This window comes from Papio anubis, chromosome X (assembly GCF_008728515.1).
Source record: "Papio anubis isolate 15944 chromosome X, Panubis1.0, whole genome shotgun sequence".
Taxonomy (NCBI): Eukaryota; Metazoa; Chordata; class Mammalia; order Primates; family Cercopithecidae; genus Papio; species Papio anubis.
This window is the reverse complement of record NC_044996.1, coordinates 97940322-97966567: the sequence shown is the minus strand read 5'-3', so window position 1 is coordinate 97966567 and position 26246 is coordinate 97940322. Positions and strand designations below refer to the sequence as shown.

At 43.7% G+C, this 26246-nt stretch overlaps 2 protein-coding genes and 1 pseudogene across 2 annotated transcripts in view; 2 read left to right on the top strand and 1 right to left on the bottom strand.

Moving 5' to 3' along the window:
- The window catches only part of ZNF41 (zinc finger protein 41), a 349729-nt gene that overhangs the window by 33046 nt on the left and 290437 nt on the right, over positions 1-26246 (bottom strand).
- Positions 1030-1201, top strand: LOC116272258 (annotated as a pseudogene).
- LOC116272102 (atherin-like) lies at positions 8927-15969 on the top strand. The gene is made up of 2 exons (XM_031660946.1): positions 8927-9485; positions 15244-15969. Exons 1-2 carry the CDS (start codon positions 8957-8959, stop codon positions 15261-15263), a joined length of 549 nt encoding a protein of 182 aa, XP_031516806.1. The 5' UTR covers positions 8927-8956; the 3' UTR covers positions 15264-15969.

The window sequence follows — 26246 nt, the reverse complement described above, 5'->3', positions numbered from 1 at the left end:
TTAGCCAGGCATGGTGGCACACACTTGTAATCCCAGCTACTCAGGAGGCTGAGGGGGGAGAATTGCTTGAAACTGGGAGGCAGAGGTTGAGGTGAGTCGAGATTGTGCCACTGTATTCCAGCCTAGGCAACAGAGCAAGACTCCATCTCAAAAAACAAACAAACAAACAGACAACAACAACAAAAATTAGCCGGACTGCTTGAGCCTAGGAGGTGCAGGTTGCAGTAAGCCGAGATCGCACCACTGCACTCCAGCCTGGATGACAGAGGGAGACCTTGTCTCAAAAAAAAGGAAAAAAAAAGTCAGGGCACAGTAGCTCACACCTGTAATCCCAGCACTTTGGGAGGCCTACTGGGCGGATCACGAGGTCAGAAGTTTGAGACCAGTCTGGCCAACACAGTGAAACTCCATCTCTACTAAAAATACAAAAAATTAGCTGGGTATGGTGGTGTATGTCTGTAATCCCAGCTACTCAGGAGGCTCGAAAAAAAAAAAAAAAGAAATTAAAAGAAGACAACAAAATATCCATGAGAAACCTGATCAAGGTAAAAGAGAAAGGAAATATATATATGTATAAATATATATATATATTTCTATATATATCCACACACATCAGAAGCATGCACACAGTTTTAGGAATGAAAAAGGAAGCTATTGCCACAGGTATGGAAATGATCAAGGTAAATTAATGAAGCATTATGCACAAATGCACAAAAACATAACATCCCTAGCAAACATACACTATCAAAATTAATCCCCCCCACTAGAAATCTGTAGAGCAATAATCAGAGAAAATAAAATAGTTAAAAATTGCCATTTCAAAAAAGGCATTAGTTCTAAATGCATATATAGTTGAACTTAAGAGAATGTCTATGCTATTTTAACACATAAAAAATGGAAATCTCCTGATTTCCTTTTAATACCTGGCATAACCTTAATACCAACACTTGTTAAATATAGTAAAAACAAGAAACCTATAAGCAAATTTTTTATAGTGGCAAAAAATCTAAATAAAATATTACTAACTGAGGCCTCCTGGTGCTTACTACAGGCTGTGTTCTGACACTGACTGCATAGAAAAAGAAGGGGGCCTGCCATCTCTGTTCTTACACTGACTGTACAGAAAAAGAAGAGATCCTACCCTATATACGTCTCTGCCTAGGCCCTAGTCCTGGTCTGAACTGTGAATAGGGGGCCATGGAGTTGAGGAAAAATAAAAAAATACATTACTACCTCAAATACGACCATGACTCATAAGAAAAATTGCCCTTGCCCAACAGAATTATCCCAGGAAGGCAAGGATGGATCCGCCTTATATATCAGTATCATTCATTGCAACAACCAATTTAGGAAAGTAACACCATTAGGCTATTACATCAAAAAAGCATCTGACATAATTCAAGAGCCATTCCTAAGAAAAATACAAATCAAGATAGGAACATATGAAAACTATAAGGACACCATTGGGAAAGTGAAAAGACACAGAGGCTGAGCGCGGTGGCTCACGCCTGTAATCCCAGTACTTTGGGAGGTCGAGGCAGGCGGAGCACTTGAGGCCAGGAGTTTGAGACCAGCCTGACTGAAATGGCGAAACCCTGTCTCTACTAAAAATACAAACATTAGCTGAGTGTGGTGGTGCGCACCTCTAATCCCAGCTACTTGGGAGGCTGAGGAAGGAGAATTGCTTGAACCCGGGAGGCAGAGGTTGCAGTGAGCCGATATGGCACCACTGCGCTCCAGCCTGGACAATAGAGCGAGACTCTGTCTCAGAAAACAAACAAACAACAACAACAACAACAACAAAAAACCCCCACAGAATGAAGGGAAATACACGCAAATCACATATGTGACAAAGGACTTCTATCGAGATTATCTAAAGAACTCTTACAACTTGATTAAAACAAAGACAATTCAATTTAAAAATAGGTCAAGGATTTGAATAGATATTTCTTCAAAGAAGATATACAGATAGGCAATAAGTACAGGAAAAGATGCTCAACATCAGTGGCCACTGGAGAAATGGAAATCAAAACCACAAGATACCACTTCACACCTAGTAGGAAGGCTAGAATTAAAAAGACAATGAACGTTAGCAAGGATGTGATAAACTGGAACCCTCATACATTGCTGCTGGAATATAAAGTGATGCAGCCATTTTGGAAAATGGTTTGGCAATTCTTTAAAATGTTAAACATAGAAGGCTGGGCACAGGGGCTTATGCCTGTAATCCCAGCACTTTGGGAGGCTGAGGCAGGTGGATCGCTTGAGTTCAGGAGTTTGAAACCAGCCTGGCCAACATGGTGAAACCCTGTCTCTACTAAAAGTACAAAAATTAGCTGGGCGTGGTGGTGGGTGCCTGTAATCCCAGCTACTTGGGAGACTGAGGCAGAAGAATTGCTTGAACCCGGGAGGTGGAGCTTGCAGTGAGTGGAGTTAGCGCCACTGCACTCCAGCCTGGGTGACAGAGTGAGACTCCATCTCAAAAAAAAAAATGTTAAACATAGGGGTATGCCATGTGATCCAGTGAAGGAATTAAAAATATGCCACTCTGGCTGGGTATGATGGCTCAAGCCTGTAATCCCAGCATTTTACGAGGCCAAGGTAGGTGGATCACCTGAGGTCAGGAGTTCGAGACCAACCTGACCAACATAGAGAAACCCTGTCTCTACTAAAAATACAAAATTAGCCAGGCGTGATGGTGCATGCCTGTAATCCCAGCTACTCGGGAGGCTGAGGCAGGAGAATCGCTTGAATCTGGGAGGTGGAGGTTGTGGTGAGCCACGATCGCACCACTGCACTCCAGCCTGGGCAATAAGAGTGAAATGCCATCTAAAAAAAAAAAAAAAAAAATACACACACACACCACTCTGGAATACTGGCTATTTTGAGTCACAGGCGCTTGAAAAGCAGCAGGTGCAGGAAGATCATGCTGACCTTCCCTTTGTTTCTTAAAAGTGGGAGATGAAATTCCCATGTGAAAGATGCCCTCGCTCTACTAGAAGGAACACCACATTCTTTTTTTGTTTTTGTTTTTGAGACAAAGTCTCGCTCTGTCGCCCAGGCTGGAGTGCAGTGGCGCAATCTCGGCTCACTGCAGCTTCTATTTCCCGGGTTCAAGCGATTCTCCTGTCTCAGCCTCCTGAGTAGATGGGACTACAGGCACGCGCCACCATGCCCAGCTAATTTTTGTATTTTTAGTAGAGATGGGGTTTCACCATGTTGGCCAGGATGGTCTCGATCTCCTGGCCTCATGATCCACACACCTCGTCCTCCCAAAGTGCCGGGATTACAGGCGTGAGCCACAGCACCTGGCCGTTTTTTGGAGACAGAGTCTCGCTCTGTCACCCAGTCTGGAGTGCAGTGGCACGATCTCTGCTCACTGCAACCTCCGCCTCCCCAGCTCAAGCGATTCTCCTGCCTCAGCCTCCCAAGCAGCTGGGATTACAGGTGCCTGCCACCACGCCCAGCTAGTTTTTGTATTTTTAGAGATGGTGTTTCACCATGTTGGCCAGGCTGGTCTCAAACTCCTGACCTCAGGTGATCCACCCACCTCGGCCTCCCAAAGTGCTGGGATTACAGGCGTGAGCCACTGTGCCCAGCTAGAATGCCACATTCTTACTATCAAGGTCAGGAAATTGAGAGCAAGACAATTACGTACAGATCTTATGAAAAATAACTTTTTTTCTTGGAGAAATAAGCCAAAAGAAATTTTAAAAAACTCTTATGTTTTAAGCCTCCCCACATAACTGAGTTGCTTTTTCACAACTTAAGTATTCTTTGTCCAATCCAGTATATAAGTGATTGACTCTAACTACTACTTTGGGTCTTCATTTCTTTATGAAGGCGCCTGTGCCACATAAAACTTGTATTAAATAAATCTGTACATTTTTCTCTGTTGATCTGTCTTATGTCAATTTAACTTTCAGGCCCAGCGAAAAGAAATCCTAAAAGGGAAGAGGTAAATTTCTACCTCACTCCTTATACCAGTCATTCCACTCCTGGGTATCCACCCAAGAGAAATGAAAACATATGTCCACACAAAAACTTGTACGCAAATGCCCATAGCAGCATTATTCATAATAGCTAAAAAGTGGAAACAACCCAAATGTCCATTGACTGATGAGTGGATAAACAAAATGTGGTCCATCCATACAATGAAATATCATTCAGGAATAAAAAGACATGAAGTGCTTCTAAAATAAACAGATAGAAACAGATAGTAGAATGGTGGTTGCCAGGGGCTGAGAGGAGGGGGTAATGAGAAGTTGCTATTCAACGGGTATAAAGTTTCAGGTATACAAGATGAATAAGCTCTAGAGATTGGCTGTACATTGCACCTGTAGTTAACAGTACTGTACTGTGCACTTAAAAATTTAAGAGGATACACCACGTGCGGTGGCTCACACCTGTAATCCCAGCACTTTGGGAGGCCGAGGCAGGTGGATTACCTGAGGTCAGGAGTTCGAGACCAGCCTGACCAATATGTTGAAATCCTGTCTCTACTAAAAATTAGCCAGGTGTGGTGGCACACACCTATAGTCCCAGCTACGCGGGAGGCTGAGGCAGGAGAACTGCTTGAACCTGGGAGGTGGAGGTTGCAATGAGCCGAGATTGTGCCACTGCACTCCAGCCTGGGTGACAGAGCGAGACTCTGTCTCAAAAATCAAAACCAAAACCAAAACAAACAAACAAACAAACAAAAACAAAATTTAAGAGGGTAGTTTTCATGTTAAGTGTTCATACCACAATAAACAAAATAATAAAAGGAATAAGGTCCTAATACATGCTATAACATGGATGAGCTTTGAAAACATTAGGCTAAGTTAAAGAAGACAATCATGGCTGGACACAGTGGATCATGCCTGTAGTCCCAGTACTTTGGGAGGCCAAGGTGGGCGAATTACCTGAGGTCAGGAGTTCAAGACCAGCCTGGCCAATGTCTACTAAAAATACAAAAGCTAGCCAGGCGTGGTGGTAGGTGCCTGTAATCCCAGCTACTTGGGAGGCTGAGGCAGGAGAATTGCTTGAACTCGGGAGACAGCGGCTGCAGTGAACTGAGATCTGGCCACTGCACTCCAGCCTGGGTGACAGAGTGAGACTGTGTCTAAAATAAATAAATAAGACAATCATAAAAGACCACATATTTTATGATTCCATTTATATAAAATGTCTAGAATAGACCAATCTACAGAGACAGGAAGTAAATTAGTGGTTGCCTGTGGCTAGGGATGAGGGTTGGGAATGAGGAATGATTGCTAATGGGTACGATGTTTCCGTTTGGGGTGATAAAATATTCTAAAATTAGATTATGATGATGGTTGCACAATTCTGTGAATATGCTAGGAACTGCTGAACTGTAAGCTTTAAATGGGTGAATTTTGTGGCAGATGAATATCAATAAAGCTGTTAGAAAAAAAAATCATAGCTAGTAAGTGCCAAGCAGGGTTGCAAAGTCAATATCTGGCAAGGGGTAGGTATTCAATAAATGTTTACTGAATAGATTGATGAATAAATAAACACCTTTCACATCCAAATAAAAAATGCCCAAGTTATTTTCATTAACATTAGCAGCAAGATAGCAAATACCCTCTATTAAATGTCACTCAACATTGTTCTGAAAGCTCTAACTAGTGCAACAGAAGATGAGGTGATCAGAATAAATATTTGAGAGAAGAGACAGTATCATTTTTAATTGGATGGAATATGGTAGCTAGGAAAAGTAAGACTATAAAAAGCAACTAGATTCATATGAGAATTTGGTAATTGGACTGAATACGAAATAAAATTATAAAAATAGATTTTCCCTATGGAAATAGAAAAAAATATGCTATTCACAATGATGATAAAAACAAAGGTAAAATATCTAAGAATGAACTGTTAAAAAAAAAAAAAAGGTGCTGGACCCATAAGAAAACTATCAAATATTATAGTTTTAACGGTTATTTTTGAAACTAGATAAAATAGTTTTAACATTCATATGGAAGAAAAAGGCCGGGAGCAGTGGCTCATGCCTGTAATCCCAGAACTTTGGGGGGCCGAGGCAGGCGGATCACAAGGTCAGGAGTTCAAGACCAGCCTGGCCAATATGGTGAAACCTCATCTCTACTAAAAATGCAAAAATTAGCTGAGCAGGGTGGCACGTGCCTGTAGTCCCAGCCACTCGGGAGGCTGAGGCAGGAGAATTGCTTGAACCTGGGAGGTGGAGGTTGCAGTGAGCCGAGATTGCACCAGTGCACTCCAGCCTAGGCAACAGAGAAAGACTCCATCTCAAAAAAAAAAAAAGAATAATAATAAACGCACAAGAAAATTAATGAAAGCAACCAAGAAGAAAGTGAGGGAGACTACTTCTATGTGATATTAAAACTATTTCTAAAGTCAATATGATTTTTTAAAAAGGAGAACTAAACAGTTCAGAAATAAAACAATACACATTTGGGAACTTATGTGACAAAAGTGGCATTTAATTGAATTAGAAAACGGTATTCATTTAACGGCTGGTGCTGGCAAATTAGGTATCCAAATGGAATATATGAACTGATTCCATCTCACACCATACACCAAAATGAATTCCAGTTAGATTAAAATTTAACTTTAAAAATTGAAACAATAAATATATTAAATATAAATTTAAGGCATATTTGTTTGAACATGAAATGAGGAGAAGTCACTAGGCAAGACAATACACTCAGAACTTGTAAAGGAAAAAGGCAGATATATCTTCATAGATGATTTTTAAAAAATCAAAGGTGAAGACATCTTTCAAAAGTCAAAATCCAGAGACAGAGGAAATATAGTTACAATACAGGTTAATATTCACAAATTAGTAAGAAAGACAAACCACCTAAAGGAAACAAAGGGCAAAGGACGTGAAAAAGTTTAAATATATATTTCAATGGTCAATAAGAATGAAATAATGTTCAGCCACTAGTTGTCAGGAAAATGTACATCAAGGCAAACTAGATACCCTTGTGTTTGGCCCTCACAATGGGGAAAAAAAAAAAAAAATCCAGTGCAGAAGAGGATTTTGGAAGAAGTCTTTTTATATGTTGCTAGTGGGAGTTGCAATTTTACAAAAGTTTTGGAAAGTAGTATGGTGGTATGTATTGAACTTAAAAGCATCATTCCTGCACGTAATGATCACTCAGGTGACAGCCTCTAACCACAATTTAGAAATCAGTAACAAAAATGTCAATGTTTTGGGAAATCAAAATCTCATATTTAAATAATCCAGAGGTAAGAGTGAACATTGCAACTGCAATTAGAAAACAGAAGGAAACTATAGTGGAGATGCTACATATCAAAACTTGTGGGTTGGATGCTCATGCCTGTAGTTCCAGCACTTTGGGAGGATGAGCTGGGAGGACTACTTGAGGATTGCTTGAGGCCAGGAGTTCAAGACCAGCCTGGGCAACATAGCAAGACCCCAATCTCTACCAAAAATTTAAAAATTAGCTGGGCAAGCCTGCCTGTAGTCCCAGCAACTTGGGAGGCTGAGGTGGGAGGATCACTTGAGCCTAGGAGGTTGAGACTGCAGTGAGCCATGATGGCTCCACTGCACTCCAGCCTAGGCAACAGAGAGAGATTCTTGTATCTTAAAAAAAAAAAAAAAAAAAAAAATCAGCCTGGGCAACATAGTGAGACCCTGTGTCTACACAAAATAAAAAATTAGTGGGTGTGGCAGCACATGCCTGTAGTTCCAGCTACTTGAGAAGCTAAGTTGGGAGGATCGACTGAGCACAGGAGGTTGAGGCTGCAGTGAGCCATGATCGTGTCACTGCACTCCATCTCTGGGCGACAGAGTGAGACCCTGTCTCAAAACAAAACCGAACAGCAGCAACAACAACAACAACAACAAAACATGTGACATGGAGCTAAAGAGTTCTTAGAGAAAAATTTATAAACTTAATGTTTATATTATAAAATAAAATGACTGGATAATTCAGGACTTTAAAAATGAGAACAAAAGAAAAAAACAGAAAAGAAATAACGAAGTTAAGGGCAGATATTAATGACAGAGAAACAAAGACACAGGAGGACCAACAAAGTCAAAAGTAGGTTTTTGAAACAACCTCATCTCAGACCTAAAGACCACCTATCACTGACCCCAGGAAGCTGCATATCTGATTCCACAGCCTCCCATCACCAGTCCCAAATAAACGCATCACTCACCCGGCAGAAACCTTGGTCAATCTCCCAATAAACCCCATCCTACACCTCACAGACCTCCAGTAGTCGCCCCGCACAGCCCCTTCTCACCCCACGGACTTCTCATCACTCATCTCACATATACCTTATCACTCACCTAAGAGACCCTGTATCACTCACCCCACAGACCCCCTTATCATTTACTCCGGTGTCCCCAACACTCATCCTACAGGCTACCCATCAATTTTCTCCAGTGACCCATCACTCACCCACAAATCCTAATCACACTCTCTGCACCTCCCTATAAATGACCCCAGAGAAGCCTCCTCACCCCACTGAGCATCATCGAGTACAAAATCCATGTCATAACATCCCCATAATTATCTCAACGCTTGATCCATGTCTTAACATCTCCATAATTATCTCAATGCTTAAGTGGCCCTAAGTCCATCTGTTAAACTCACTCCCAGAGCCTTAAGTCCTGAAAACTGCTTCGAGGGACCCCGGCGCTTCTGGACTTGATCTGCACATGCTTAGTGTCACCTCCGAAGCGGTCGCTCGCCCACAATTACACCTGGTGCCCTTACACCGCGCCGGTGCGTGCGTGCGTGCGTGCGTGCGCGTGTGCGTCGAAGGAGAGGCGGGCTTTCCAATTTCCTGCAGCGACTGTCAGGCAAGGAACATGGCTGTCCCCTTGGGAGTGTCTCTACGGGAGCCGCCATCTTGGAAGGGTGATCATTTCTGCAGCGGAGCCCACGGTACCCTACTCGATATACCCCGTGGGATTTTCCAGTGGCCGAGGCACTGGGCCATGGAATGTACCACCAGGCCTCTCCCCTCCGCCGCAGCCTCTAGGAGTCAGTCGCCTTTGAGGCCCCGGCAGGCGGGGCGCCTTACCTCTTCCGCCCTCAGGGTGCACTCCGCCTCAGGCAGTGCCCACCGGGGAGCCTCCGCCTCTTTAAATAGCGCCCAGCCCCCACCCCCAGGAGCAGGTCCCGAGACGCACCCGGCCCCGCCCCCGCCCCCGCCCCCGACGCCGCACTGCTCTGTGGGACGCGGCGACCCCTCTCCCGCCGCGGCCCGGACCTCGCACCCGCCCCGTCCCGAGCCCACCTGGCGGCCCTGCTGGCTACAGCTCCGACCTGGGCCCAGGCCGGCTGCGGGAAACGCCCGGCGTCTCGGCTGTCACCGAACCTGTGCAGTTGCCGCAGGGGGAGTCGTGCGTGTCAGATTTAGGCCAGGAAGCGGAAGTCGCCGGCAGCGAGAGTTTAACCTCTGTGGGCGCGGAGGGTTGCGGGGATTCAGCGCCGGGGACCGTGGATCTGTGCAGGGAGTCATAGGTGTGTGTGACATCAGGGGTGGAGTATTTTGGCTCGTTTTCACTATTCAGTCATTAGCCTTTCTGCTTTCCTCCTGGAAGCATTAAAGTTGAAGTTTTCTTCTAAAGATCCAAGTTTTGGCCGGGCGCGGTGGCTCAAGCCTGTAATCCCAGCACTTTGGGAGGCCGAGACGGGCGGATCACGAGGTCAGGAGATCGAGACCATCCTGGCTAACACGGTGAAACCCCGTCTCTACTAAAAAATACAAAAAAACTAGCCGGGCGAGGTGGCGGGCGCCTGTAGTCCCAGCTACTCGGGAGGCTGAGGCAGGAGAATGGCGTGAACCCGGGAGGCGGAGCTTGCAGTGAGCTGAGATCTGGCCACTGCACTCCAGCCTGGGTGACAGAGCAAGACTCCGTCTCAAAAAAAAAAAAAAAGATCCAAGTTTTGATTTGTTGCATTAGTTTGGATTTGATTTTTGTTCGTGTTCGGTTTCAAGTGCTGATTTGTAACTCTCCCCCTACACACGCCTTTTGACCCCTGAGTTATTTAAAAGTCCATTGTCGGAGTGGCAAACATCCTCTGAGACTCAAAGGGCAAGGCTATGGGCGCTTTATTCCGGCTGCTCCAGGAATGTGGGAAAGCAGCGGAGTTTTATTCTAGGGGAAGGAAACAAAGGCGGCCGAGTGCCAGCTGCACGTTTGGTGGGCTTTGGTCATCAGGGGTGGACATGCTGCCCAACGGAGCTGTCGGCAGGTTGACCCAGCTTGGTCCATCGCGTCCTGTTCTAGGAATCGATTATTCAAAGAAGGAATTTAGAGGGACTGCAGAAAATGTTACAGGTCTTAACACCGTTTTGCATTTCCGCAAACGAACAAGAAGTTAATCCCTGTGTTAGTGTTTTCTAAGCCCATTTGCCTTGTGGCCCAAGAATGTTGAGCTTGAAATTTGATGAAACTTGCCTTAAGGCTCAAGTACGAGGCCAGTTTTCAAAAATGGTTTTGTGTCTTGATTGAAAACACTGTATCTTCTAGTTGTTGGGTTTATCGTACTCTACGGCTCTATCGGTTCAAGCTTGTGTGTTGGGCCTTTTAAAATGTGTGTTTCCTGATAATTCCCTTTAGCTTGTCAACTGGGGGTGATGTGGGGGGGAGAAAGAGAGAGAGAGAGAGGAGAGAAAGAGAGACTGTATTGTCAAATTTTTCCTTGTGCTATTCAATTTTTTGCTTCCTATGTTTTGAAGTTTTATTAACTGCAGGTAACGGTGTTTCATTACTGAATAGATATAGCCAAATTCCTTCCCCCAAAAGATAATAAGGTTTCCTAGTCCTACCAGCAAAATCATTAAGTTCATTAAGGCAAATCCCCTCCAGCGCTGGATGTTGATGCTGTCTTTAATTTTGTATTTTTCTGACTACTTGTGCAATTGAGGATTGTTTTGGTCTGTTGGCCATTTGGCTTTTCTCTTTTGCAGATGTTCATATCCTTTGTCCAGTTTTCTCTGGGGTAATTTGTCCTTTTCTTATCAATTTGTAAACAGTGTACAAATTACATTGTACACTAGGGATATTAACAGTCTGTCAGTTACACTGTACATTAGGGATATTACATTAGAGATATTAACATCTTTGTCCATTAAGGCTATTAACCATCTGTCAGTTACATTGCAGTATTTTCCCCCAAACTCCTTTTGTCTTTTGCATTTTACGTTTTTTTAAATGTGCAATTAGAAAAATTTTATGTGGGCTGGGCACAGTAATCCCAGCACTTCGGGAGGCTGAGGCTGTTGGTCACCTGAGGCCTGGAGTTCGAGACCAGACTGACCAAAATGGTGAAACCCCATCTCTACTAAAAATAAAAAAATAATAATAAAGAATAAGTAGCTGGGTGTGGTGTCTCTACCAAAAAAAAAAAAAAAAAAGCCAGGTATGGTGGTGGTTGCTTGTAATCCCAGCTACTTGGGAGGTTGAGGCAGGAGAATCGCTTGAACTTGGGAAGTGGAGGTTGCAGTGAGCTGAACTCACACCACTGCACTCCAGCCTGGGTGACAGAGCAAGACTTCATCTCAAAAAAAAAAAAAAAAAAGAAAGAAAGAAAGAAAAATTTTATGTGTAATATGTAACTAGTGAAATGTAGCCTCTGATCAGATATGTCTAAACTTTCTTTTTATGGCTTTTGTATATCCCATCTTGCCTAGTTTCCCTTCCCTATTCCAGATAGAAAGATAATCTTAACATTTATTTCAGTGTTGTTATTGCTTTAGTTTTTTTTCTACTTTAATCTAATTGGAATTTACTGTGGTATATGGTATGAAATCAAGATCAAGCTTGAACAAGAAGCCTGTGTCACGCTTTTTTCTGTGTCAAATAAAATCAGAGACTTTAATTAGAAAGACAGACTATTGCAAAAGGGAAAATGCTCCCAGCTCAGAAACCTGAGAGCATCTTGAAACCAAACAGAAAAAGGCTTTTCTTGTACAGGGTAGGGAGGCAGGCAGAGATAAGCAGAATCTGTGGAAAGGAAGCTGCACAAACAAGGGGGAATGGCCAGTGGGGTCTGCCAGGAAATTGTCCCACTGTGGTCCGCCTATTCCCAGGAGAAGCTGAGAAGCAGGGTCCGTCGGGAGGGGGGGAATTTCGACTTTTTTTGATGCTTGCCCAGGCTTAGGGGCAAGCAGAGTTAGGAGCTTGTAGGAAAGAAGCCTGGTTCAAGTTTGGCTAAAGAGCATTTCGTTCTGATTGATCAGTGGGGACAAGCAGTTAGGCTTGTCATCTATGAGGCAAAGAATGGGAATTTGGAGAGTGGGTGTCAGGGCTTCTCATAGGTAAACAGGGAACATCCGTGACTTCTAAGTCATATGGGGAAGGATGGTTCTTTGCAGTAAGCCATTTTCCAGAAAAGCCATTTTCCCTTTAGAGTAAGGGGATTTTTTGACCTGCGCTGCTCACCAGGCTGAGGTAAAATTCAGTATTGTCAGTTGGCACCATTTATGAAACACACCACCTTGTACCCACAATTCAGTCATATAAGGTCACAAATATACTTAGCTTGACCTGAACTCTATTTTGTGTCTGTAATCTATTTGATTTCAAGGGATTTTTGTTCTTGCAAATTTATTTTCTAGGAATTCTCTGAAGTTTAAAATCATTTAATCAAGTTTCAAAATGAATGCTACCAACCCGTCCCCCAACCCCCCCCCCAAAAAAAACCCAAAAACACAACAAAACTAAATTGTTGTGGCTGGGCGAGGTGACTCACGTCTATAATCCCAGCATTTTGGGAGCCCAAGGCGGGCAGATCACTTGAGGCCAGGAGTTCGAGACCAGCCTGGCCAATATGGTGAAACCCTGTCTTTACTAAAAAATATAAAAATTAGCCACCCTGGTGGCATGCACCTGTAATCCCAGCTTCTTGGGAGGCTGAGGCAGGAGAATTGCTAGAACCCAGAAGATGGAGGTTGCATTGAGTAGAGATCACACCACTGCACTCCAGCCTGGGCAACAGAGTGAGACTGTCTCAAAAAAAAAAAAAAAAACCTCAACTATTGCTGGGCAAGGTGGCTCACACCTGTAATCCCAGCACTTTGGGAGGCCCAGGCGGGCGGATCACTTGAGGTCAGGAGTTTAAGACCAGCCTGGCCAACATGGTGAAACCCTGTCTCTACTAATAATACAAAAATTAGCTGGGCACAGTGACACACGCCTGTAATCCCAGCTACTCGGAAGGCTGAGGCAGGAGAATTGCTTGAACCCGGGAGGCAGAGGTTGCAGTGAGCCAAGATCGTGCCACTGCACTCCAGCCTGGGTGACAGAGCAAGACTGTCTCAAAAAAAAAAAAAAAACCATAAAAACAAAAAAACAAAAAACAAAAAAACTAAACTATTATGCTTTTGATTGGAATTATATTTACATTAATATAATAGTTAGGGAGATGTAATGTTTTTATTACATTAAACATTTCTTTATATCTAGGGATTTGATGTGTCTGTTTGATTATGTCTTATATGCTGCAATGATATTTATAATTTTCTAAATCCATCATCTTTTTATCTTTTTTGGTTAAATTTATTTTTGCATATTTATATTTTTGTTGTCATTAAGACTTATTTTTGCTAGTCCCATCTGCTTACTGCTAGTATAGGAAGAACCTATTTTTATAATTTTCTCTTTTATTTTTATTTTTTGAGACAGGATCTTGCCTTGAAGTTCACTGGCATGATCACAGCTCACTGTAGCCTCAACCTTTCAGGCTCAAATGATCCTCCCTCCTCAGCCTCCCAAGTAGCTTGGACTACAGGTGTGCACTACCAGACTCAGCTAATTTTTGAATTTTTCTGTAGAGATAGGTTCTCCCTGTGTTGCCCAGGCTGGTGTCAAACTCCTGGACTAAAGTTACTCTCCCACCTCAGCCTCCCAAATGGCTGGGACTACAGGTGATAATTTTATCTTGTATCCAGCTCCTTATCAAAACTATCTACCTATTCTGGTAGCTTCTCAGTACAGTTTTTTCTTAGGTTTTCTAATGATACAGTCATATCAGATATAGATAATATTCCCTATCTGACATTTGATATGATTATTTCTTCTTTTTTCACTGTATTAACTGTCTAATAAGGTAGCCACTAAGCTCATTGGCTATTTATTTTATTTATTATTATTATTTTCTGAGACAAGGTCTCACTCTGTCACCTAGACTGGAGTGTAGTGGCATGATCTCTACTCATTGCAGCCTCTACCTCCCAGGCTCAGGCGATCCCCTCACCTCAGCCTCCCAAGTAGCTGGGACTACAGGCATGCACCACCGCGCCCAGCTAATTTTTGTATTTGTAGAGACTTGGTTTCACCATGTTGCCCAGACTGATCTCAGACTCTTGACCTCAAGGGATCCACCTGCCTTGGCCTCCCAAAGTGCTGGGATTACAGGCATGATGCTTACTACACCCAGCCCCAGTCTCTTTATTTTAAATGTGCTTGTAGGCTGGGCGCGGTGGCTCATGCCTGTAATCCTAGCACTTTGGGAGGCCGAGGCGGGCGGATCACCTGAGATTGGAAGTTCGAGACCAGCCTGACCAACATGGAGAAACCTTGTCTCTACTAAAAATACAAAATTAGCTGGGCATGGTGGCAGATGCCTGTAATCCCAGCTACTTGGGAGGCTGAGGCAGGAGAATTGCTTAAACCCAGGAGGCGGAGGTTGCAGTGAGCCGAGATCACACCATTGCACTCCAACCCGGGCAACAAGAGCAAAACTCCATCTCATACACACGCACGCACACACACACACACACACACACAAGTGCTTCTAGTAATTAACACATAACTTTTGTTTTATAACCCAATTTTACAGTCCCTCTCTTTTATAGGAGAACCCAGTTCATTCAGTTTATCAGCGATATGCCTGTTTTTGTGTGTTCCATTAGACTTCGTTTCCTTTTTTTTGATTTTGTTATTGTTACCACCTTTTCAATTTCCTTACATTTGTTGGCTCTGTTAAGCTTCTGTTTATTCCCCTTCTCCCTCCCTTAGTAATTTGGAAGTTCTGCTCTGCTTATCAATTCTTCTGGTGATTATCTTTCTATTCCTTATAAGCATAATTCACATTTTCTCTGTTGGTAGATTAAGCACACACATGGGCACACATACACACACAGATGTGTTACTGGCCTTTACTCCTAATTTCTCAGGAGAATGAACCATTTAGAATGTTTTTACCTCTTCATTCTACCCTCACCCAAAATTTCTGTTCTTTTCTGAGATAGTTTTTTTTTTTTTTAAATTAGAAGAGACACCGGAAACATGATGGCAGCAGCGTAGTTTCCACTCTCCTGTTATGCCAGCATACAGACAGAGCAACCAGATGACAAAATCAAAACCCATGGACAACATTTATGGTGGGGCCAGTGGACACAGTGTCCCCAGTGTGGCAGATTTTCTGCAGATAGGGCTGCCAGCTGTATTTCCAACCCTGTACGTGTTTGCCACCCTCCCATCAAGACATGGAGCCTATTTTTTCATCCTTTGTGTCTGGGCTGGCCTTGTGTTCCATTTGACCAATAAGGTATGGTAGAAATGGCATTCTGGGACTTCTGAGCCCAGCCTTAAAAAACAATGAACTTTTGGTTTAGTGAGAGGAGAACCTAGATACCCTGTAAAGAGGTCTGTGCTGTCCTTCTGAAGACAGAGGTCCTGGAGGATGAGACACCTTTTAAAAATAGGTCATGCAGCACTATGACGGCCACCCGACTAGCTCAGTCGGTAGAGCATGAGACTCTTAAATATAGGCCATGTACATAACTGAGGCCCTTGCTGGCAGCTAGCACTGAGGTCCCAGTCATGTGATGAAATTATCTTGCATCCTCCAGTACCATTCCAACTTCCCCAGGCATCATATAGAGAAGAAACAAGTCTGGGCGTGGTGGTTCACACCTGTAATCCCAGCCCTTTGGTAGGCTGAGGCGGGCAGATCATCTGAAGCAGTGAAGCAAGGAGTTTGAGACCAGCCAGGGTAGCAAAGCAAGACCTCATCTCTACTAAAATATATTAGCCAGGCACAGTGGCACATGCTGGTAGTCCCAGCTACTCGGGAGGCTGAGGCAGGAGAATTGCCATGCCCAGGATTTTGAGGCTGCAGCGAGCTATGATCGCACCACTGCACTCCAATGGTCAACAGGACAAGATCTCACCTCTAGGAAGAAGGAGAAGGAGAAGGAGGAAAAGAAAAGAAAAGAAGAAGAAAGAAGAAACGAGCCATCCCCACTGAGCCATGCCCAGATTCGTGAGCAATAAAATAGTTATTAATCCACTAAGTTTTGGTGTGGTTTATTTACACAGCAATAGATAGCTGAAATATCCATGAATATCGAAATACACATGAGTAAGGACAAGTCACCAACAGCCACAACAACTTCGTGGTACAATTATCTGTATAGGAAAAAGCAGGGGGAAGTAAGCAGCATTTGCCAGACCTGAGAACACAATACCAAAACAGCCAGTGGGCATGACAGACCAACTTGAATTCAGCAGCTGAAACTGAGAGGAATTTTGCAAAATTCAGCAACAAGTGAGTTTGAGGGGTCTGCAGGAAGGTTGGAAGGGGTTGGAGCAGCAGACTATAATAATTCCTATGAACTCCTTTTTTTTTTTTTTTTTTTTTTTGGGACTGGGTCTTGCTCTGTCACCCAGGCTGAAGTGCAGTGCCATGATCTTGGCTCACCTAAGCCTCAACCTCCCAGGCTCAAGCAATCCTCTCCCCTCAGCCTCCCGAATAGCTGGGACTATAGGCACATGCCATCACATTGAGCTAATTTCTTAAATTTTTAGTGGAGATAAGGTCTAGCTATGTTGCCCAGGCTGGTGTTGAACTCCTGAGCTCAAGTGATTCTCCTGCCTCAGCTTCCCAAAATGCTGGGATTATAGGTGTGAGCCATCATGCCCAGCCTTCTATGAACTCTTAAGACTGACTGTGCTTGGGGGTTCCCAGGACCAACTTCAGGTTCACTGATTCACTATGAAGGACTCAGAATTCAGCAAAGCTGCTATACTGATGGTTACAGTTCATTAGAACAAAAGGATAGAGACTTAATTCAGCAATGGAAAAGGGCACATAGGGCAGAGTCCAGGGGAAACAAGGATCAAGCTTTGGGTTCTCCCTTCTCAGTGGAGTCATACGGCCAGTGCTTAATTCTCCCAGCAAGATGTGGGGTAACATACATGAAGTATTACCAACCATGGACTCTCAATTGAGCCTCGGTGTCTGTGACTTTTATTTGGAGTCAGTTTCAGGCATGGCCAACTACCTGTGTGGTTGACCTTACTCAGTCCTTCCAAGGTTCATGCCGATACTGCACAGCCCAAGACTCATACCAAAAATCACAGCTATCTGGCATGGCTCATACACTCAAGTAAACAAAGGTTTCTTAACAGGCAGTATATTTCAAGGGTTTAGAGCAGTGGTCCCCAACCTTTTTGGCACCAGGGACCAGTTTTGTGGAAGACAATCTTTCCATGGACATGGGGCAGAGGGGAATGGTTTCAGGATGAAACTGTTCCATCTCAGATCACCAGGCATTAGATTCTCATAAGGATGTGCAACCTAGATCCCTTGCATGCGCAGTTCACAATAGAGTTTATGCTCCTATGAGAATCTAATGCTGCCACTGATCTGACAGGAGGTGGAGCTCAAGCAGTATCACTCCCTTGCCTGCTGCTCACCTCCTGCTGTGCGACCCAGTTCCTAACAGGCCATGGACTTGTACTGTCTGTGGACTGGCAGTTGGGGACCCCTGACTTACAGGTTATATCCCAGGAGCTGGGGCAAGGGCCAAACCTTTCCTTGGAATGCACAAGGTTTAAACAACCCAGACCTCCTAAGTTAATTCTTTACTGTATGATGATGTTACCAGGGCTCTTTTCTAGGACAGCAGACTACACTAAGAAACTGCTGGGAGAAGACTGGGCGCAGTGGCTCAAGCCTGTAATCCCAGCACTTTGGGAGGCCGAGACGGGTGGATCACAAGGTCAGGAGATTGAGACCATCCTGGCTAATCCGGTGAAACCCCGTCTCTACTAAAAAATACAAAAAACTAGCCGGGTGAGGTGGCGGGCGCCTGTAGTCCCAGCTACTCGGGAGGCTGAGGCAGGAGAATGGCGTAAACCCGGCAGGCGGAGCTTGCAGTGAGCTGAGATCCGGCCACTGCACTCCAGCCTGGGCGACAGAGCGAGACTCCGTCTCAAAAAAAAAAAAAAAAAAAAAAAACTGCTGGGAGTGAAACAAAAATTGAGCAGGATAGGGCAATAGTAAATGTAATTTTTTTGTTGTTTTTTCTGAGATGGTCTTGCTCTGTTGCCCAGGCTAGAGTGCAGTGGTGCAATCACAGCTCACTGCAGCCTCATCCTCCCCAGGCTCAAGTGAAACTCCCACATCAGCCTCCAAAGTAGCTGAGACTACAGGTGCATGCCATCACAGCTGGCTAATTTTTTGTATTTTTTTGTAGAGATGGGGTTTCGCTGTGTTGCCCAGGCTGGTCTCAAACTCCTGGGCTCAAGCAGTCCACCCACCTAGGCCCTCCAAATTGCTGGGATTATGGGCACTAGCCACCGCACCCAGCCTCTCATGTTTGTTTTGTTTTGTTTTTATTATTATTTAATTGACAAAGAAAAATTGTATGTATTTATGGTATTAGTAGAGGTAGAGGGAATAAACAGTCTTTCTTTCTTTCTTTTTTTGAGACAGGGTCTTGCTCTGTTGCCCAGGCTGGAGTGAAGTGGCATGATCTCGGCTCACTACAACCTCCACCTACCAGGTTCAAGCAATTCTCCTGCCTCAGCCTCCTGAGTAGCTGGGATTACAGGCATCCGCCATCATGCCCGGCTAATTTTTGTATTTTTGTAGAGACGGGGTTTTACCATGTTGGCCAGGCTGGTCTTGAACTCTTGACCTCAGGTGATCTGTCCTCCTCAGCCTCCCAAAGTGCTGGGATTACAGGCATGAGTCACCATGCCTGGCCAAAACAGTGTTTCTCTTAGCCTAACACAGCCAACACAACACCTCTGACATCAGATTCTCCAGTGGATACCACCTGGGTGTCCTCTAATTCAATTCTGACACTCTCTGAAAATACTACCATTAGAGGGCTCAGTACCACAAGACTGCCCCCACTTCAGATGCCAATTGTAAGTCCCAGGTTGTGACCTACACGTCTGACCAACCAACTATAAATCAATGACCCCCTCTTTGGGTTCAATTAACTTGCTAGAGCAGCTCCTAGAATTTAGGGAAACACTACTTACATTTACCTATTTATTATCAAGGATATTACAAAGGATGCAGATGAACAGCGGATGGAAGAGATGCATAGAGTGAGGAATGGGGGAAGGGTTGCAGAGCTTCCATGCCCTCTCTAGTCATGCCATGCTCTAGGAATCTCTCTGTGTTCAACTATCTGGAAACTCATCCAAAGCCAGTTCTTTTGGGCTTTTATGGAAACTTCATTAGGTAGGCATGATTGGTTATATAATTGGCCATTGGTAATCAAGTCAACATTTTGCCCGTCTCTTCTCCCCAGAGTTCATAGTGAGTCTGCAAGTCTCAATCCTCTAATCATGCCTTGGTCTTTCTGGTGACCATCCACCATCCTGAGGCTATCTAGGGGCCACCAGTCATCATCATCTCATTAGTGTAAAAAGTCACTCATCACTCTGGAGATTCCAAGACTTTTAGGAACTCTGTGCCAGTAAATGGGGAATGTATTAGACTGTTCTTGTACTGCTATAAAGAAATACCTGAGACTGGGTAATTTATAAAGAAAAGAGATTTAATTAGCTCACAGTTCCACAGGCTGTACAGGAAGCATAGCAGCTTCTGCTTCTGGGGAGGCCTCAGGAAACTTACAACCATGGCAGAAGGCGAAGGGGAAGCAGGCATGTCTTAACATGGCCAGCGCATGAGGGAGAGAGGGTGGAGGTTGCACACACTTTTAAACAACCAGATCTTTTGAGAACTTAGCACCAAGGGGATGGTGCTAAGCCATTCATAAGAAACTGTCAAGCCGGGTGCGGTGGCTCAAGCCTGTAATCCCAGCATTTGGGAGGCGAACAGAAGGCCGGATCGAGGTCAGGAGATCAAGACCATCCTGGCTAACCGCGGTGAAACCCGTCTCTACTAAAAATAAAAAGCCTTGGCGAGGTGGCGGCGCCGCTGCGAATCAACCACCGGGGAGGCTGAGGCAGGAGATGGCATAAACCGGGCCGGGCTTTGCAGTGAGCCGAGATCCGACCCACTGCACTCCAGCCTGGTGACGAAGCGGGAGACTCCGTCTCAAAATAAATAAATAAATAAATAAAATAAAAAACTGTCTCATTAGTCAGTCACCTTCTGGGGCCTCTTCCAACATTGGATATTACAATTCAACATAAGATTTGGGCAGGGACACAGATCCAAACCACATCAGGTGATGAAGACCAAATATATATATCTTATTATAAATCACAATATCACAGGTGCACAACATGATGTTATGAAATATGTATACATTGTAGAATGGCCAAATCGAATTAACATATACGCTAACCTCAAATGTTTATTGTGGTGAGAACACTTAAAATCTACTCTCAGCAGTTTTCTTTTTTTTTTTTTTTTTTTTTTTTTTTGAGACTTGAGTCTGGCTCTGTTGCCCAGGCTGGAGTGCAGTGGCGGATCTCAGCTCACTGCAGCTCGCCTCCCGGGTTCCCAGCATTCTCTGCCTCAGCCTCCCGAGTAGCTGGGACCACGAAGCCCGCCGCCGCCCGGCTAGTTTTTGCTTTTAGTAGAGGCGGGGGTTTCGTGTTGTAGGATGGTCTCGATCTCCTGACCTCGTGATCCACCCGTCTCGGCCTCCCAAAGTGCTGGGATTACAGGAAAAGCAGCCACGCGCCCGGCCTCTCAGGCATTTCAGCCACAGACGTGCATATTAGTCTGTTTTCCTTACTGCTATGAGGAGCTTTGCCTGAGACTGGGTAATCTGTAAAGGAAAGAGGTTTAATTGACTCACAGTTCCGCATGGCTGGGAAGGCCTCAGGAAATTTACAATCATGGCAAAAGGTGAAGGGGAAGGAAAGCACCTTCTTCACAAGGTGGTAGGGAGAAGAAGTGCCGAGCGAAGGGGGAAGAACCCATAATAAAACCATCAACTCTTGTGAGAACTCACTCACTATCATGGGAACAGCATGGAGGAAACTGCCCCCATGATTCAATTACTTCCACTTGGTCTCTCCCTTGACACATAGGGATTACGGGGATTACAATTCAAGATGAGATTTAGGTGGGTGCACAAAGCTTAACCATATCAATTGTTATTAACTATAGTCACCATGTTGTACAGTAGATCTCTTGAACTTGTGTATTCATTTCCTGTGGCTATTGTAACGAAATACCTTAAACTTGGTGGCTTGAAACAACAGAAGTTTATTTTCTCACAGTTATAGAGGCCAGAAGTCTGAAATCAATATCATCGGCCCAAAATCAAGGGCCCTGCTCCCACCGGAGGCTGCCAGGATTCCTTGGCTTATGGCCACATCACTCCAGCCTCTGCCTCTGTAGTCACATTGTCTTCTCTTTTGTGCCATCTCCTTCTACCCCTCTCTTATAGGAACATTTATTATTGCATTTAGGGCTCATCTAGATAATTCAGGTGATCTTCTCATGGCAAGTTCCTTAACTTAATCACATCTGCAAAGTCTTTTTTTTGGCCAAATAATATAGCCAAATATGCCAAATTATGGCCAAATAATATATCTTTTAGGGAGTCATTATTCAACCTACACAATCCACTCTGGGGTTCCCAAACATTGATGTTCATCCCACATACAAAATACATTCACCCTATCCCAACACCCTCAAAAGTGTCAACTTATTACAGCATCAACTCAAGTTCAAAATCTTAGCTAAATATCATCAGCTCAGAAGTCTCAAATCTCGTCATGTAAATCAGGTTTTGGTGAGACTCTATGACAACCCAGGGTACAATTCCCCTTCATTTGTGGACCTTGCGAAACAAGAAAATGAGTTATCTATTCCCAAAATACAAGCGTGGGACAGGCATAGGATAACAGTTATAGACATTCTCATTCTAAAAGGGAGAAAAATTGAAGGAATTAAGAAGTCATAGTTACCAAGCCACTTTGAAACCCAGCAGGGGAGATTCCATTAGGGTTCAAGGCCTTGAAATAATCCTCTGTAATTCGTGAATTGACACTATGGGCCCAAAACTCCATCCTTGGAGTCATTCTTCCTTTTTATTGAAGGGTAGTTCAGGTTTGAAGCTTAGTAGTTTTATTGCCTGAAGAATCCTTGGAATCTGGAAGCCTTCCTTCATTTCATTCCATCTCTGTCTCTCAGTATAAGCTGACAATGTTTCTGCTGGCATAACATTCTTTGAAAACCTTGTGGATCTCCTGTATATATCACAGGGATTCACACCATCAGGCAAGAGGGCCTTCCACAGGCTTTTCCTTGTTAATCCCATCTCTACTCCTGGCTTCTGCTGTGAAGATTGAGGGGATCCATGAATTACATGCCTAATCTCTTCGGTAGTAGCAAAAGGTTGCCCAGCCATACCTTTGTTCTTCTCTCCAGAGCATGCTTTCCTAAACCCAAATGTCCTAATTTTAGTAGCTTTGGCAACCTGGATAGGCTAAGAATTTCCCAAATTATCAAGTCCTGATTCTTTCTTTTTCTTTTTCTTTCTGGGTTTTTTTTTTTTTTTTTTTTTGAGATGGAGGCTCACTCTGTTACCCAGGCCGGAGTGCAGTGGTGCAATCTTGGCTCACTGTAATCTCCGCCTCCCGGGTTCACGTAATTTTTAGCCTCCCGAATAACTGGAATTACAGGTATGTGCCACCACACCCAGCTAATTTTTTATATCTTTAGTAGAGATGGGGTTTTGCCATGTTGGCCAGGCTGGTCTTGAACTCCTGACCTCAAGTGATTCTCCCTCCTCGGCCACCCGAAGTGTTGGGATTACAGGCGGGAGCCACCGTGCCTGGCCCTGATTCATTTTTGCTTAGCAGTTCTTCCTCAGTTTGTCACTTTCCTCTCACATTTTACCATAAGCAGCAAGAAAAACCAGGCTGCACTTCAACACTTTGCTTGGTAATCCCCTTAGCTAAATATGCAAGTTCACTGCTTATAAGTCTGCTTTTAATATAACTGTAGGACACAATTAACTTAATTGCCAAGTTTTCTGTCACTTTATAATGATCACTTTTCCTATAGTTTCCAATAAGATTTTCCTTCTTAGCCCTCACCAGCAGCACTTTTAATGGTCATATTTATACTAACATGCTTATGATGATACATGTCTTCTCTAAGATGATATAGACTTTCTCTACCATCTTCTTTACTTCTTCTGAGTCCTCACCAGCAGTGCTTTCAACATCCATATTTCTACCAACAGGGTGTTTTGGGTAATCTAGGAGTTTTCTATAACGTTTCTCAACATTTTCCAGCCTCCACTTATTATCTAATTACTCTATTCCAAAGCCACTTCCACATTTTTGGGTATTTTTTACAGCAACACCCCACTTTTGCTACCAAACCAGTTTCCTATTGTTAGTGTAACAAATTACCACAAACTTGGTGACTTAAAACAACAGAAGTTTATTTGTTCACAATTCCAGAGACCAGAAATCTAAAATCAGTATGGCTGGGCCAAGATCGAGGTGTTGGCAAGGCCGTACTCTCTTCATTCCTTGGCTCTTCCAGCTGCTGGTGGCCACTGGCATTCCTTGGCTTGTGACCACAACACTCAAATCTATGCCTCTGTATTCATATTTTCTTCTTCTATTTGTGTCATCTTCCTCTACCTCCTTCTTATAACAACACTTGTGATTGCATTTAGGGCCTATGTTAATAATCTAGAATAATCTCTCCATCTCAAAATCTTCAACTTAATCACACCCCAAAAGTCCTTTTATCATATGGTAACATACACAGGTTCCAGGAATTTCTCTTGGGGAGTTATCATTTGGCCTACCTCAATAAGGGAAGAGACTGTCTAAATAAAAGTGGGGGAACAGAGCCAAGAACAAGCTTCCGTAATTTTTAGCACTATGCAAAAACAACAGAAGAGGGAGCTCTGACATTTGAAAAGCTACCCTGAACCCCGCCTCCTTCTGAAAGTTCAGGAAAACTAATTTGATATAAAGAAAAGCAATGGAAACATACAGAGGACAAATCCCATACAATATTGCTGTAAGAATAAAAGAATAAGGGGTAGAATACCATTCTTGGACACAATGAAGGAATGCCAAAAACACATGCTCACAGAATGGATCAAAATTATAGCCAACTATTTTGAACAACCTAAACAACTTTAAGAAAATGATGTAAGACAATGAAAGAATAACATAAATAAGAACTAGAAAAACTCAAGTTATGATAGATCTCAGAAAATATTTGGAAATAAAAGAAAAAATCTTTCAGAATAGAAAATTAAACTGCAAAGAACACAGAGCAAATAAACATAACACATGATGGCTTAAAAGAAATAGAAGGTGGAAAGGAGGAACATATTTTTTAAAAAGTGAAAGAATAGTATTTGAGGACAAATGACAAATATAAAAGTTAGAAAAAGAAGATCCAATTCATATACCCTAGGAGTCCTTGAAGAAAACAAAGACAAAAGGATGAAAACAAATACTAAAAACTATAATTCAAGAAAACTTCCTGGAATTAAAAAAGAATTGAAACTACATATTGAAAGAGCACATCGGACTTCCTTTTGCTTCTGGTCAAGATGGAGTTACAGGAACCAGATTTACTCTTTCACTTGAAACAATTACAAAAATGATAAAATATATGAAACAATGGGGCTGGCCGTGGTGGCGCATGCCTGTAATCCCAGAAGTTTGGGAGGCCAAGGCGGGCAGATCGCTTGAGGCCAGGAGTTTGAGACCAGCCTGGCACATGGCAAAACCCCATCTCTACTAAAAATACAAAAAATAGCCGGGCAAGGTTGTACACACCTGTAGTCCCAGCTATTCGGGAGCCTGAGGCATGAGAACTCCCTGAACCCAAGAGGTGGAGGTGGCAGCGAACCGAGATTGCGCCACTGCATTCCAGCCTGGGGGAGAATGAGAGCCTGTCTTGAAAAAAAGAATTTAAAAAAAAAGAAAAAAAAGGAAAAAAAAGAATGCAGTTCTGAAAAATATCTCAAGCACCAATCAGGTTTTGCAATAGTGATGTTATCAAAAGGAGCAACTGGAGTGGTTAGGAATCTTGTGACCTCCGGCAGCATGACTTCTAAACAGGAATTTCTAATCTTGTGGCTAATTTGTTAGTTTTACAAAGGCCGTTTGGTCCCCAGGCAAAAACGGTGTTTGTTTTGGGAAAGGCCTGTTATCATCTTTGTTTCAAAGTTGAACTATAAACTAAGGCTGGGCACAGTGGCTCATATCTGTAATCCCAGCACTTTAGGGGATCGAGGCAGGTGGATCACTTGAGGTCAGGGGTTTGAGACCAGCCTGGCCAACATGGTGAAACCCCATGTCTACCAAAAAATAAAAAAATTAGCCAGGCATGTTGGCACACGCCTGTAATCCCAACTACTCGGGAGGCTGAGGCAGGAGAATCGCTTGAACTTGGGAGGCAGAAGTTGCAGTGAGCTAAGATCACACCATTGCATTCCAGCCTGGGTGACAGAATGAGACCCTGTCTCAAAAAAAAAAAAAACACTTATAAACTAAATTTTTCCAATAGTTAGCTTGGCCTAGCCTATGCCCAGGAATGAACAAGGGCAGTTTGGAGGTTTGGAGGTTAAGGGCAAGATAGGGTCGGTTAGGTCAGATCTCTTTCACTGTCATATGTTTTTTTCAGTTATAATTTTTGCAAGGGCATTTCAGTATTGTTATTCAGAGACTGGATAATGTGGGTGCCTAGAAAGGGATTAACAGAGCAGGCCTGAGACTGTTATGCTGAGAAAAGCTTGTTCTCAAGGTTTGCCCTTGGCTGGTGTCTGGGAACTTGGATTTCTGGAGGGTTCCCACTTTTCCCTAACTGATAAGGGTGTCTCACTGTGTCTACGTTGTGCTGACAGTCTGGTTTATGCTGGCCATCTGCCTCCCTTCTGGGAGTCTGGAATATTAGTGCACACTAGGCAGAGGGCACCTAGTGCCTAACTCCCAATAAAAACCTTTGACACTGAGTCTCTAATGGGCTTTTCTGGGCAGAAACATGACATGCTTGTTGCTGCATTTTTCATGCTGGGGGAGGGTGCACTATGTGGGAGGCTTCCTGGGAGGGAAGAAG

Bases quoted from the DNA above. Each gene is read 5' to 3' on its own strand.
- LOC116272102 (XM_031660946.1), top strand. From the start codon at position 8,957: ATGGAATGTACCACCAGGCCTCTCCCCTCCGCCGCAGCCTCTAGGAGT. The intron at 9,486-15,243 runs GTGTGTGTGACA...TTTTTAAATTAG, and splicing joins ATCTGTGCAGGGAGTCATAG to AAGAGACACCGGAAACATGA.